The 14,891-nt window shown below is 45.3% G+C and overlaps 1 protein-coding gene across 2 annotated transcripts in view; it reads left to right on the plus strand.

Moving 5' to 3' along the window:
• Positions 1-14,003, plus strand: part of LOC115414907 (regulator of microtubule dynamics protein 3-like) — a 30,992-nt gene extending 16,989 nt beyond the window's left edge. For both annotated transcript variants that reach the window (XM_030128269.1, XM_030128270.1), the window contains exons 4-12: positions 598-973; positions 4,406-4,508; positions 7,685-7,745; positions 7,833-7,908; positions 8,037-8,114; positions 11,780-11,878; positions 11,982-12,035; positions 12,979-13,059; positions 13,312-14,003. In XM_030128269.1, the coding sequence (XP_029984129.1) occupies positions 598-973; positions 4,406-4,508; positions 7,685-7,745; positions 7,833-7,908; positions 8,037-8,114; positions 11,780-11,878; positions 11,982-12,035; positions 12,979-13,059; positions 13,312-13,371 (988 nt within the window). In that variant the 3' untranslated portion in view covers positions 13,372-14,003. The remainder of the gene's footprint in view (positions 1-597; positions 974-4,405; positions 4,509-7,684; positions 7,746-7,832; positions 7,909-8,036; positions 8,115-11,779; positions 11,879-11,981; positions 12,036-12,978; positions 13,060-13,311) is intronic.
• The last annotated feature ends 888 nt before the right edge of the window (positions 14,004-14,891 follow it).

Consider the following 14,891-nt stretch of genomic DNA (forward strand, 5'->3'; position numbering starts at 1 on the left):
TTAGCGGTCGGTGCAGACCAAGGTTCTAATAGTTTTGGATTTTTCATTATAGTTTAGTTTTATTTAGTTTTGACTTTTTTTTTTCTCTAATTCAGTTCATTTTAATTAGTTTTTAGAGCAGGTTTGCTCGTTTTTTATTAGTTTCCATTTTTTTCTAAATGTTTAATTTTAGTTTAGTGGTCTTTTTTCTCTTCTTCTCTGTCGTCGTATTCAAATCAATCCCAGACAGGACTCTGCTGCTTTAGTCTCCATGTTTCCAGGTAGAGTGGGGACCAGAAGACGACTGGAAACCACAAGTGAACACAAGTGACGGAGCAAAAAGTGTCGTAGGGTGACAGCAGAGAAAACTGATAGAGCGAAATAAATCACTTTTGTATCAATCCGATGTTGACAAAGACAAAAATGAAGGGAATTTTATCCATAATTTTTGTCGGTTTTAGTTAGTTTTGTAAACACACAATACAGTTTCAGTTAGTTATGTTTTTTTTCTTTTAATTATAGTTTTTATTTATTTCAGTTAACAAAAATGTTTTTACAATTGTAGTTTTGGTCATTTTGTTAGTTGTCATTAATGATAATAACCTTGGTGTGTTCCAGGTACTCAACAGCCTACGCAGAGTCAGACTACACAGACCGAGACACTGACAGAGAAGAAGGAGAGAAGGAGCAGGAGTCGGAGGAGGAGGAGGAGGAGGAGGAGGATCGGAGCTGTGCCACTGTCCTCACCCTCCGGCAGGAAGACTCCCAAGAAGAGGAGGACAGAGGACTGGAAGAGGAGGAGGAGGAGGAGGAGGAGGAGGAGGAGGAGGAGGAGGAGGGTGGAGGTGTTGGGAGGCTGCAGCCGGTGTGTGAGCTCCTCCTCCCTCCCAGTGGAGAACTGGCTCTGCTGTTGGCCCAGAGCGACATCCTGCACACAGGAGACGCCAAACTGAAGGCAGAGGGATTCAGACTGCTGATGGACAACAGAGCACAGGTGAGGACTACAGAGCACAGCAGGGACCACAGCAGGGACCACAGCAGGGACCACAGCAGGGACCACAGCAGGGACCACAGCAGGGACTACAGCAGGGACTACAGCAGGGACTACAGCAGGGACCACAGCAGGGACTACAGAAGGGACTACAACAGGGACCACAGCAGGGACTACAGCAGGGACCACAGCAGGGACTACAGCAGGGACCACAGCAGGGACCACAGCAGGGACTACAGAAGGGACTACAGAAGGGACTACAGCAGGGACTACAGCAGGGACCACAGCAGGGACCACAGCAGGGACCACAGCAGGGACCACAGCAGGGACTACAGCAGGGACTACAGAAGGGACTACAGAAGGGACTACAGCAGGGACTACAGCAGGGACCACAGCAGGGACTACAGCAGGGACCACAGCAGGGACTACAGAAGGGACTACAGCAGGGACTACAGCAGGGACTACAGAAGGGACCACAGCAGGGACCACAGCAGGGACCACAGCAGGGACCACAGCAGGGACTACAGCAGGGACCACAGCAGGGACCACAGCAGGGACCACAGCAGGGACTACAGAAGGGACTACAGAAGGGACTACAGAAGGGACTACAGCAGGGACTACAGCAGGGACCACAGCAGGGACTACAGCAGGGACCACAGCAGGGACCACAGCAGGGACCACAGCAGGGACTACAGCAGGGACCACAGCAGGGACTACAGAAGGGACTACAGAAGGGACTACAGCAGGGACTACAGCAGGGACCACAGCAGGGACTACAGCAGGGACCACAGCAGGGACTACAGAAGGGACTACAGCAGGGACTACAGCAGGGACTACAGAAGGGACCACAGCAGGGACCACAGCAGGGACCACAGCAGGGACCACAGAAGGGACTACAGAAGGGACTACAGCAGGGACCACAGCAGGGACTACAGCAGGGACTACAGAAGGGACTACAGAAGGGACTACAGCAGGGACCACAGCAGGGACTACAGCAGGGACCACAGCAGGGACCACAGCAGGGACTACAGAAGGGACTACAGCAGGGACTACAGAAGGGACTACAGCAGGGACCACAGCAGGGACCACAGCAGGGACTACAGAAGGGACTACAGCAGGGACTACAGAAGGGACTACAGCAGGGACCACAGCAGGGACCACAGCAGGGACTACAGAAGGGACCACAGCAGGGACTACAGAAGGGACTACAGCAGGGACTACAGCAGGGACTACAGCAGGGACCACAGCAGGGACTACAGAAGGGACCACAGCAGGGACTACAGAAGGGACTACAGAAGGGACCACAGCAGGGACTACAGCAGGGACCACAGGGACAGGACAGTATAATGCTACGTTTCCACTACGTGGAAGCGGCTCGACTCCACTCTGGTACCAGGTCCTATTCCAGACCCTTTCCACTCTGGTACCAGGTCCTATTCCAGACCGTTTCCATTCCAGATACTCCCCACTTTCCAGTACCTGGTCGTCATAGCGATGCGGTGCGTTCCTTCTGTGTGCTCTGCTCACAGTTGCTGATAAACTCACTGGTTGCCTGTTGTCTGGTCAAACTCCTGCTGAATGTTTGCGTCTGAACCTCCTGGACAAACCATGGTGTAGTTTTACAGACTGTCCTCATGTGGATTCACCTACTGACAGATTTACTGGAAACTTCTGCATCTGTTCTCTGTAAAAGGGCGGGTCACAGAGACGACTCTGACCAATCAGTGGTCTGCAGTGTTTACACAGTGTCACCTTTTAGTATGTGGTCCCCAGTCCTGGAACCTCAGCGGAGGTGAGACCAAAAAACTAGTACCAGGTACCAGATTCCAGGTCCTTTTAAGTAATGGAAACGCAAAAAAGGCCAAGTCGAGTCGAGTCGAGTCGAGTCGGTACCATGTTGTGGAAATGCGGCGTAACAGTCAGAGCAGGGACCACAGGGACCACATGGACCACAGGAACCACATGGACCACATGGACCACATAGACAGGACAGTATAACAGTTACAGTGCTGATGGATCTCCTCATTTTAATTCTGTCAACATGCATCATCTCTAACATGATCTGTGTGGTTTGTATTTGTAAATATGTTTGTTTTTATGTGTTTTATTGAGAAGACAAACCAGAGTGTAGTGTTTGTGTTTGTGTGGTGTTCAGGCTCCGTCAACCCTAGACACACAGACAGACAGATTCTTCGATAGATAGACTTTATTGATCCCAAACTGAAACTGTAGTGCAGCAGCAGCAATATGACAAACAGTAAAACCAGAATATAAGAATATAAATGGAACACCAGAGCAAACACACTATACATAATGTATTAGAAGGTGTGTGTCCAGTGTGTGGTGGAGATGGTGCTCATCATTATCCATGATGGAGATCAGTGTGTTTAACCACGGTCTGTAAATAGTCCATCCTCAGACCTACTTCAGATCCATTCCTTCTGGATCCAGTCTGTTGGTGTCGCTGGTTCTGATGCTGCTGGCCCAAACAAAGGGGACACTTTTGGACATTTGGATTATGTAAAAGCAGGACAGACACAGGCATTATTAGCCCCTTTTACACTTCTGATCTGGAATATTCCCCCCTTCTTCTGTTCTGTCATCTGTGTAAATGAAATGGTGGATCCTTTGGTTCCACCTCTGGAGGTAGGAACAGTCCTGATGAAGGTGGAACCACAACTGACAGTCACACCTAAAACAATAAAAGATAGAAGAAAAATAACACAAAACACCTGCCTATTTTATAGCCCCTTAACCCTAACCAACTCCATCCCACAGATCTTTTTCTAAATTTCATGACATGTTGGATATTTCAAATAAATACATAAAAATACAAAATAGTGAAGAGTTAGATCATAGCTGCAGCCACATCGAGTGCCTCATTCCTAGCAGTAAAATATTTGTGTAAATCAATTGATAATTGTTATTAGACTGTAATTAGCAGGAGTTTTTTTTAAACAAAAAGTAGTTGTTTTTTTTTTGCATATGATCTGAGTAATGACTAGTATTAGAGTATGTTAAAATGTGAGAAAACATCAGATTAGTGGCATTAAAAATGTTTTTATTTCATAGTTTTCACACAGTATGTCAGTAAATGCATGTTTCTCACTTGAAAAAATCTAAATCTTCCTGAGTGTATTTTTCTCATTTCTAGTCCAAATATCTCGTCACACTTAAAATCAGACATAATCACCTAAAGAGGAACTTCTCAGTGAGATATAAGAACTGATTTTTAGACAACAGATCTGGAAAATCTGATTTCAAGAACTCTGAACAAGATCATTTTCACTTGTTCCATTGGCAGATTTTTTTGCTTGAATTTAGCAAAAAAAAAAATCGTGAATGAGGGTCTCATAATTCATGCATGAAAGGGTTATAGTGACATGTGTCCGCACCATCAGTGTTTAACACCTGATCCTATGTGTGTTTGATCAGTACGGAGACAGCAGAGACTTCCTATGGAGACTGGCTCGGGCCTACAGTGACATGTACCAGTGCACCGAGGACCAAGAGCAGAAGAGGACGATCGCCCAACAGGGTCAGACACACACACACACACACACACACACACACACACTTCCACTGCGTGTTCTCATGTGCATGTGCAGTGGTGTGAACCTTCAACGAGGGAGACGCTTTAAAACCCAACACGCCTATACACCCATGCACCCATACACCCATGCACCCATACACCCATGCACCCATGCACCCATACACCCATGCACCCATACACCCATACACCCATGCACCCATACACCCATACACCCATACACCCATACACCCATACACCCATGCACCCATACACCCATACACCCATACGCCCTTGCACCCATACACCCATACACCCATACACCCATACACCCATGCACCCATACACCCATACACCCATGCACCCATGCACCCATACACCCATACACCCATGCACCCATACACCCATGCACCCATGCACCCATACACCCATGCACCCATACACCCATGCACCCATACACCCATGCACCCATGCACCCATACACCCATGCACCCATACACCCATACACCCATGCACCCATACACCCATGCACCATACACCCATGCACCCATACACCCATGCACCCATGCACCCATACACCCATGCACCCATGCACCCATACACCCATACACCCATATGCCCATGCATCCATACACACAGCCTGTCCATTTGGAATACTATGAAAAAGCCTGGATGTGCACATACTTGTATTTGACTGAATGAAAGGGGTGTGTTTATGCAAGAATCTGGCGATACAATACAAATCACAATACTAGGATCACAATACGATATATCACGATATATCATGATACTGTTAAAAAGGCAATATTTTGTTTGTTTCTTTTTTAAAACGGTTATTTCCTGGAAGAATTGAATTACAGCAGAACTCTGCACAAATCCTAAACACATTTTTATTTGATCCCAACAGGAACTAATGTTCTATCACAAAATGTTCCTGTGTTCAAACTGAAATTCTGTTTTACAGACATTCCAGTTTCAGATCCTGTTCAAATGTTCAGATTCTGTTAGTTCACAACTAACATCAGAACAGGATTTGAGTTCAATCCAAACAAAGGAATGAACATCTGCCTCTCAGACAGTAAAAAAGTGCTTTTAGGATGATTTGAAAAAACATTATTTAATAAAACTGTGTGAAATAATAAAAAAGATATAAACAATAGAGAAAACTATCAAACAAAAATGAACCTCCTCCATATCTGCATTTGAATAAATTCCTAAAAATATCAATACATTACTTTTTAATATTGATACAGTATTGTGAAATGAAATATCACGATATATTGCAGAACCGATATTTTCTAACACCCCTACTGAATGATGATGATGATGTCCAAAAATGTTCACGTTAAGAAAAAACAACTAAAAACTATCTCTTATCAGAACAGAACAACATTTCACAATTGTAGAAATGTATGAATGTGCTGAGCTGACCATGTAAACCAAACCAGACTGAATAAAATCTGATATAATAATGATGTTTATTCTAATACACTTACACAGTTCATGTTGTAGACCAGGGCTGTCAAACTCAGGTTAGTTCAGGTTCCACATTCAGCCCAATGTGATCTGAAGTGGACCAGAACCAGTACAATAATACCAGAACACACCTATAAAGAAGAACTTCAGCTTTTTTCATCATTTAAGAGCAACAACATAAAAGTGCAGTTTGAACACTATTATTATGCCTGAGCTTCTCATTTCCACATGTACATTAGAACGTACACATCGTAGTGGATCTACAAAGACACAAAATATTTAATACCTGGCAGAATATTGGTACAATTCCACTGATGGGATTTTTTTAATAGGAAATTTCACATTGTTCGTGGTTGTTGAGATTATTCACATTTTTTGTGAAGGGATAATTTATAAATGTAAATATGTTCATAATGTACTTTTATTTTTTCACACTAAAACAAATAAACAAACAAAAAGCTGAAAAATTTGCAGTTATTTCTAGGTTATGATAGTATTTGACTGGTTCTGATCCACTTCAGATCATATTGGTCTGTATGTGGAACCTGAAATATAATAATTTTAACATCCTTGGTTGTTAATATCTTCAGTGCGTTTTTTTTTTTTTTTTTTGCATTTCATAAATTCATCCCAGGGGTCAGATCAGACCATGGGGCAGGCTGCTTTGGGTCATGTGGGTCATACGTTTGACACCCCTGCACTGTGCTGTTTGGATCAGTGTTTGTTTTTTTTCATTCCTTCAATACATTTGCTGTTGTTTTAATTTGACAAACAGGTTCGTCTTTGTTCTCTTTCCCTCCACCAGGAGGTCCTGTGATCACTTTGCTTTGTGTGTTTGTGTGTTTGTTTGTTTTCATCTTTAGTGTAAAACTCTTCCACCCATCTTTCCCAGATCTTCCCCACAGATAGGCCTAGGCCCTGGGACCAACCCAGTCCATTTTGGTCCCAGTAGGACAAAGTTCAAGGTCACAGCAAGGTCACAACATCTACAAGTTTCCATCTGTCATCACTGAGACATTTTCCAAAATTCATCAAAAATTCAACACGACTCTGATTAGCCTCCAATTGGATCCACCTGTAGCTTAGAACAACGAGTGGCATTGTACCCGTGGGGCCATTGTACCTGTACGCCCTCCCGTGCTGCAACATCGGAACAAACATTCGGACACGCGGCGGACACAGAACATCCATTATAGTAGGATATCTTGTATTTGGAACTAAATTGTCCACATCCACTGTGGAATGTGGACTCTGTGGACATTTACACTGAACACTGAAAATTTCATTTCCCACACATTTAAAATTAGAACTCAACTAATATTGATGGGAATTGAATCTAATTGGACAGACACATGACTGGGACCAGATTCAACTGTTTCTGTGTATGGAACAACCTGGAAACTGTTGGATTTAAACAGAAAGAGTGGATCCACACATGTACACCGTTCAGGGTGCGTTCTCTGAACACTTGTTTACTTTGTCTCCATTGAAACAAATGTTAGAAACTATGATACAAAATATTGGCGCATATATATGTGTGTGTGTGTGTGTGTGTGTGTGTGTGTGTGTGTGTATATATATATATATATATATATATATATATATATATATATATATAATTTTATGTATTTTTTTTCTCCAGTTCCTTTTCCAGTGTGTACGTTATTAGCTGAATGTTTGAGCGTTGGACTTTGTCTGTGGTGTTGCAGGTCAGGAGGAGGCGGAGCTCGCCCTCAAGAAGAACGGCCTGAACGCTGAGTGTCACAAATGGTGAGCCACGGAAATGCTGACCCCCACCCGTGACCTGTGAGCCGTGGACCTGCTTGCTGTCAGCTGGTTTTTGTGTTTTTGCTGCAGGTTTGCGGTTCTGACAGGACTGAGGTCACAGCATGAGAGTTTACACAGTAAACTGAAGAGCAGCCACATCCTGAAGGTAAGGCTTCAGGTGGTGGGAGACAGAAGGGTCTGATCCAGACCAGTGTGTGTAGAAGGGTCTGATCCAGACCAGTGTGTGTAGAAGGGTCTGATCCAGACACTGAGGTGTGTGTTGTGTCCCCCCAGGAACACCTGGACCGGGCCCTGGCCCTCAGAGACGATGACCCCATGTGTTTGTACCTGCTGGGCCGATGGTGTTATGAGGTCAGCCTTCAACTGTCTGTGTTTATAGAACAGGAGGTCCAACAGAGGACCAGAAGTGGACCACCAAAGGGTTCAGCCCAGGCCACTGGATGGATGGATGGATAGATAGATACAGGGTGGGGAAGCAAAATGTACAATATTTTGAGGCAGGGATTGAAAGACAGTGTATGACCAATTAGTTTATTGAAAGTCATGAGAATTTATTTGCCACAAGAAAATGTCCATAATAGAAAATGTTTTTATTCTATGTGTCCTCCTTCTTTCTCAATAACTGCCTTCACACGCTTCCTGAAACTTGCGCAAGTGTTCCTCAAATATTGGGGTGACAACTTCTCCCATTCTTCTTTAATAGTATCTTCCAGACTTTCTGGTAATAGTTTTGCTCATAGTCATTCTCTTCTTTCCATTATAAACAGTCTTTATGGACACTCCAACTATTTTGGAAATCTCCTTTGGTGTGACGAGTGCATTCAGCAAATCACACACTCTTTGACGTTTGCTTTCCTGATTACTCATATGGGCAAAAGTTTGTGAAAAGGTATGGATAATAGTGTTAGGTATGATTATGACATCAGTATATGTTTGGGTTCAAAACAACTGACGTAGTGTCTGCTGAGAAAAAACAACTACATGTTCAGTGTACATTTGGCTTCCCCACCCTGTAGATGGATGGATGGATGGATGGATGGATGGATGGATGGATGGATGGATGGATGGATGGATGGATGGATGGATGGATGGATAGATAGATAGATAGATAGATAGATAGATAGATAGATAGATAGATAGATAGATAGATAGATAGATAGATAGATAGATAGATAGATAGATAGATAGATGGCAGAATGTTAATAAAAGCCTTGTTTATCTTTCATATGAATCCCTCGTTCCTCTGTACCACACTGAACAGGTCAAAGGTTCTTTCATCCTGTGGATCTAACTCTTTTCCAGCTCCTCCAGTGGAAAATACAACAGTTTTGGAGTTTGTACCTGGTAATTCCCACAGCACCTGAAGGCAGCATTAGTACTAGAGTAAAGTACCACAGCGGTGTGTTGTGATGATGTCACTGTGACCTCAGACAGAACTGACCGTCCACAAATTAGACTAACCTGTCCTGACACCGACGACATGAACAGTCTGAACCACTGGACAGGGTGTGTGTGTGTGTGTGTGTGTTCATCTGCTTAGACAACAGCAGACCCAGGTCCTTTTCTGGTTGATACTTCCACATGGGAATAGAACCGAACACAGAAGCAGGTACAGGAGCTGTGTACAACAGCAGAAGAAGACCTGAACACGTATACAAACTGTCAAATACAAACACAAGTGGGTCCATGTCCACAGCAGACAGACCCATCTGAGACACCACACTGGACTGGGACCACCACCCACAACCACTACACATCCAACACCAGCTCTGACTCCTATCACTAACATCCAGTCTGTGTCCAGTCTGTGTCCACTGTGTGTCCAGTCTGTGTCCACTGTGTGTCCAGTCTGTCCAGTCTGTGTCCAGTCTGTCCAGTCTGTGTCCACTGTGTGTCCAGTCTGTCCAGTCTGTGTCCACTGTGTGTCCAGTCTGTGTCCAGTCTGTGTCCAGTCTGTGTCCACTGTGTGTCCAGTCTGTGTCCACTGTGTGTCCAGTCTGTCCAGTCTGTGTCCACTGTGTGTCCAGTCTGTGTCCAGTCTGTCCAGTCTGTGTCCACTGTGTCCAGTCTGTGTCCACTGTGTGTCCAGTCTGTGTCCAGTCTGTGTCCACTGTGTGTCCAGTCTGTCCAGTCTGTGTCCAGTCTGTGTCCACTGTGTGTCCAGTCTGTCCAGTCTGTGTCCACTGTGTGTCCAGTCTGTGTCCACTGTGTGTCCAGTCTGTCCAGTCTGTGTCCACTGTGTGTCCAGTCTGTGTCCAGTCTGTGTCCAGTCTGTCCAGTCTGTGTCCACTGTGTGTCCAGTCTGTCCAGTCTGTGTCCACTGTGTGTCCAGTCTGTGTCCAGTCTGTCCAGTCTGTGTCCACTGTGTGTCCAGTCTGTGTCCAGTCTGTCCAGTCTGTGTCCACTGTGTGTCCAGTCTGTGTCCAGTCTGTGTCCACTGTGTGTCCAGTCTGTGTCCACTGTGTGTCCAGTCTGTGTCCAGTCTGTGTCCACTGTGTGTCCAGTCTGTCCAGTCTGTGTCCAGTCTGTGTCCACTGTGTGTCCAGTCTGTCCAGTCTGTGTCCACTGTGTGTCCAGTCTGTGTCCACTGTGTGTCCAGTCTGTCCAGTCTGTGTCCACTGTGTGTCCAGTCTGTGTCCAGTCTGTCCAGTCTGTGTCCACTGTGTGTCCAGTCTGTCCAGTCTGTGTCCACTGTGTGTCCAGTCTGTGTCCAGTCTGTCCAGTCTGTGTCCACTGTGTGTCCAGTCTCTGTCCAGTCTGTGTCCAGTCTGTGTCCACTGTGTGTCCAGTCTGTGTCCAGTCTGTGTCCACTGTGTGTCCAGTCTGTCCAGTCTGTGTCCACTGTGTGTCCAGTCTGTGTCCAGTCTGTGTCCACTGTGTGTCCAGTCTGTCCAGTCTGTGTCCACTGTGTGTCCAGTCTGTGTCCACTGTGTGTCCAGTCTGTGTCCACTGTGTGTCCAGTCTGTGCCCAGTCTGTCCAGTCTGTGTCCACTGTGTGTCCAGTCTGTGTCCACTGTGTGTCCAGTCTGTCCAGTCTGTGTCCACTGTGTGTCCAGTCTGTCCAGTCTGTGTCCACTGTGTCCAGTCTGTCCAGTCTGTGTCCACTGTGTGTCCAGTCTGTGTCCAGTCTGTGTCCACTGTGTCCAGTCTGTCCAGTCTGTGTCCACTGTGTGTCCAGTCTGTGTCCAGTCTGTGTCCACTGTGTCCAGTCTGTCCAGTCTGTGTCCACTGTGTGTCCAGTCTGTGTGTCCAGTCTGTCCACTGTGTGTCCAGTCTGTGTCCAGTCTGTGTCCACTGTGTCCAGTCTGTGTCCAGTCTGTCCAGTCTGTGTCCACTGTGTGTCCAGTCTGTGTCCACTGTGTCCAGTCTGTGTCCAGTCTGTCCAGTCTGTGTCCAGTCTGTGTCCACTGTGTGTCCAGTCTGTGTGTCCAGTCTGTCCACTGTGTGTCCAGTCTGTGTCCAGTCTGTGTCCACTGTGTCCAGTCTGTGTCCAGTCTGTCCAGTCTGTGTCCACTGTGTGTCCAGTCTGTGTCCACTGTGTCCAGTCTGTGTCCAGTCTGTCCAGTCTGTGTCCACTGTGTGTCCAGTCTGTGTGTCCAGTCTGTCCACTGTGTGTCCAGTCTGTGTCCAGTCTGTGTCCACTGTGTCCAGTCTGTGTCCAGTCTGTCCAGTCTGTGTCCACTGTGTGTCCAGTCTGTGTCCACTGTGTCCAGTCTGTGTCCAGTCTGTCCAGTCTGTGTCCAGTCTGTGTCCACTGTGTGTCCAGTCTGTGTGTCCAGTCTGTCCACTGTGTGTCCAGTCTGTGTCCAGTCTGCCAAACCCCGCCCTCACACCAACACCAGGACAAAACCCTGCTGTGGTCACAGGGGGTCTGGACTTCAGGGGTCCAGTGTTCTGGTTCAGCTGCTGCTCCATGGACAGCTGAGGTGGACTTTTACTGCTTTATCTACCCTGAACTGGACCGCACAGAGAAGGGGGGGTGTGTGTAGGTCCCCTTACAGTCTGTGTGTGTGTAGGTGTCCTCACTTGGCTGGTTGGAACAGAAGGCTGCTGCTGCCCTCTACCAGACCCCCCCCACCTCCACCATCCATGAGGCCCTGCAGAACTTCCTGAAGGTACTGGTTCTGTTCAGGTCCACACACACACATTATCCCCACAGTCTATTAACGGTGTGTGTGTGTGTGTGTGTGTGTGTGTGTGTGTGTTTTGATGGTCCAGGCAGAAGAACTCAGTCCAGGTTTCTCCAAGACCCTCAGACTCTACATCGCCCAGGTAAAGGACCACATGGGTCCACATAAGGACCATTGGATCAGTCCTTTTTCTTCATGGTGTTTTGAACCTCTGTGTGTGTGTGTGTGTGTGTGTGTGTGTGTGTGTCATCGTTGTTGTTGTTCAGACTAATGCTGTGTGTGTGTCAGTGTGTGTGTGTGTGTGTGTGTGCGTGTCATCGTTGTTGTTGTTCAGACTAATGCTGTGTGTGTGTCAGTGTGTGTGTGTGCGTTAGTGTGTTTGTATGTGTGTGTGTGTGTTCAGACTAATGCTGTGTGTGTGTGTGTGTGTGTGTGTGTGTGTTAGTAGTGTGTGTGTGTTCAGACTAATGCTGTGTGTGTGTGTGTGTGTGTGTTCAGACTAATGCTGTGTGTGTGTGTGTGTCAGTGTGTGTGTGTTAGTAGTGTGTGTGTGTGTGTTCAGACTAATGCTGTGTGTGTGTGTGTCAGTGTGTGTTAGTAGTGTGTGTTCAGACTAATGCTGTGTGTGTGTGTGTCAGTGTGTGTGTGTGTGTTCAGACTAATGCTGTGTGTGTGTGTGTGTGTGTGTGTGTGTTAGTAGTGTGTGTTCAGACTAATGCTGTGTGTGTGTGTGTCAGTGTGTGTGTGTTAGTAGTGTGTGTGTGTGTGTTCAGACTAATGCTGTGTGTGTGTGTGTGTCAGTGTGTGTGTGTTAGTAGTGTGTGTGTGTGTGTTCAGACTAATGCTGTGTGTGTGTGTGTGTGTCAGTGTGTGTTAGTAGTGTGTGTTCAGACTAATGCTGTGTGTGTGTGTGTCAGTGTGTGTGTGTGTCAGTGTGTGTGTGTGTGTTCAGACTAATGCTGTGTGTGTGTGTGTGTGTGTGTTAGTAGTGTGTGTGTGTTCAGACTAATGCTGTGTGTGTGTGTCAGTGTGTGTTAGTAGTGTGTGTTCAGACTAATGCTGTGTGTGTGTGTGTGTTTTTTCAGTGTCATGTTGAACTGGGAAACGTCTCTGAAGCCACAAACTGGATCCACCAGGCTCTGAAGACCACCTGTGACCCCCCACATGTATGAACACACACACACACACACACACACACACACACACACACACTTTGTCGTCCCAGTTCCATGTGTGTGTTTCTGCTGTGGTTCTAATCCTCGGTCAGTTTTCTTCTTCTTTTCTCCTACTTTCTGTCGTTCTACTTGTTGGTGTTCCTTCTGTTCATCGGTGACAGACCCTGAATCCTTCACTCATCTGATATTTGTCCTTTTCTTCTGTGAACCAACACTGACTCAATCCTTTTCTTTTTCTTTCAGGATGCAGACTCGTCTAAACTGGAGGCTCAGCTTCAGCCCTTCATTTCCAAACACGTCTGAACCAGGACTGTGGAACTGGAGGTCCACATCCAGACCAGCAGGAACCGGGTCAGACCGGTACAATAACAACACAATAACCTATAAATACTACAAACAAACAAACAAACAAACCTCCGCTGAATAATGAAAATATTTCCATGTACAAACTGTCCAGACAAAATGATGTGAAGAACCTGAAAAAACGACATTTATTCAGAAAAATAAGTGTCATTTGAACAACATGTCTCACCTTATTTAAACATGTTCATTCCACACATTTGATAACAGGTGGACTATGGGTCCCCTTCCTCTGACTGTTCAGGTGTTTACATGTTTGTTTATAGATTATTGGGTTCTTTTAGATCCTCTGGGTCTGAATGTGGAACCTGTTCATCTGTTCAGTGTCTTTTTTGCACTTTGTAAATTGATCCCATTGGTCCAGGGCCGGAGCCTACAGGGTCAGAGCCTACGGGGCCGGTTCTGCTCTCCCCCCCCCCCCCCCCCCCATCTCCACTGGTTTCCTCCTGTTTGTCACTTACTGTCATTCATTCTTTCCTTTGTGCTACCAGAGTCCTTTCTATTGTACAGATGATTATTGTGATTAACTGTAAACTGTGAATGGTTCATTAAACTGAAGGAGGTTTGGTTTTTGAGCACCTTTGTCTTATTTTAGGCTTTTATTAAAGGGACATTTAACACCATCCACCCCTTTCACAATGAATAGAATATAAACAACACTAGTCCCTTTGGTCCATCTGTCCTAAACTGTCCCTTATTTCTATAAATATGTTCCAAACACACGTGTGGAATGTGTGTTTGTCCATTCAGTCCCTGCTGTGCTGATGAGTTTCTTTCTTGTGGTAGATGTCAGTGTCGGTCCTTCCAGAAACAGGAACACAAATCTGGGTTGGTTTGAATCTAGAATGATCCTTCCACTGTAAAAAATCTGAATCTGACCAAGTGTATTTGTCTTATTTCTGTTCCAAATATCTGATCAGACTGAACATCAGATAGAATCACCCACAGAGGAACTGTTCACTGAGACAGAAGAACTGATTTAGAGAGAACAGATCTGGAAAATCTGAGTTACACTGATCTGAACAAGAGCATTAACACTTGTTTCATTGGAAGACTTTTTTTTTGCTTGAATTAAGTAAAAAAAAAAATCTTGAATTAAGAAAAAAAAAATTAATTAAAATTAAAAAAATTAATTGAGCAAAAAAATCTTGAATTAAGCACAAAATAAAAAATTAAGAAATCTTGAATTAAGGGAAAAAAAAAAAAAATCTTGAATCAAGCAAAAAAAAAAGTATCCCTGGTTTCTGATGTGGACCTGGTCTGATGTGGACCTGGTCTGATGTGGTTTATATGTGAAAAAGCAGTGAAGTGAAATAAAATAAAAACAAAAAACACACATTGAGTAACAGTTTCATAAATTCTAAACTGTGCGTCTTCTGAATTATCTGTTGAATAACTGAATCAATGGTACAAAAAATACTGACCGTCTTCAAACAGAAGTAAAAGTTCTACAGACGTACGTT

This window comes from Sphaeramia orbicularis, chromosome 24 (genome assembly GCF_902148855.1).
Source record: "Sphaeramia orbicularis chromosome 24, fSphaOr1.1, whole genome shotgun sequence".
Taxonomy (NCBI): Eukaryota; Metazoa; Chordata; class Actinopteri; order Kurtiformes; family Apogonidae; genus Sphaeramia; species Sphaeramia orbicularis.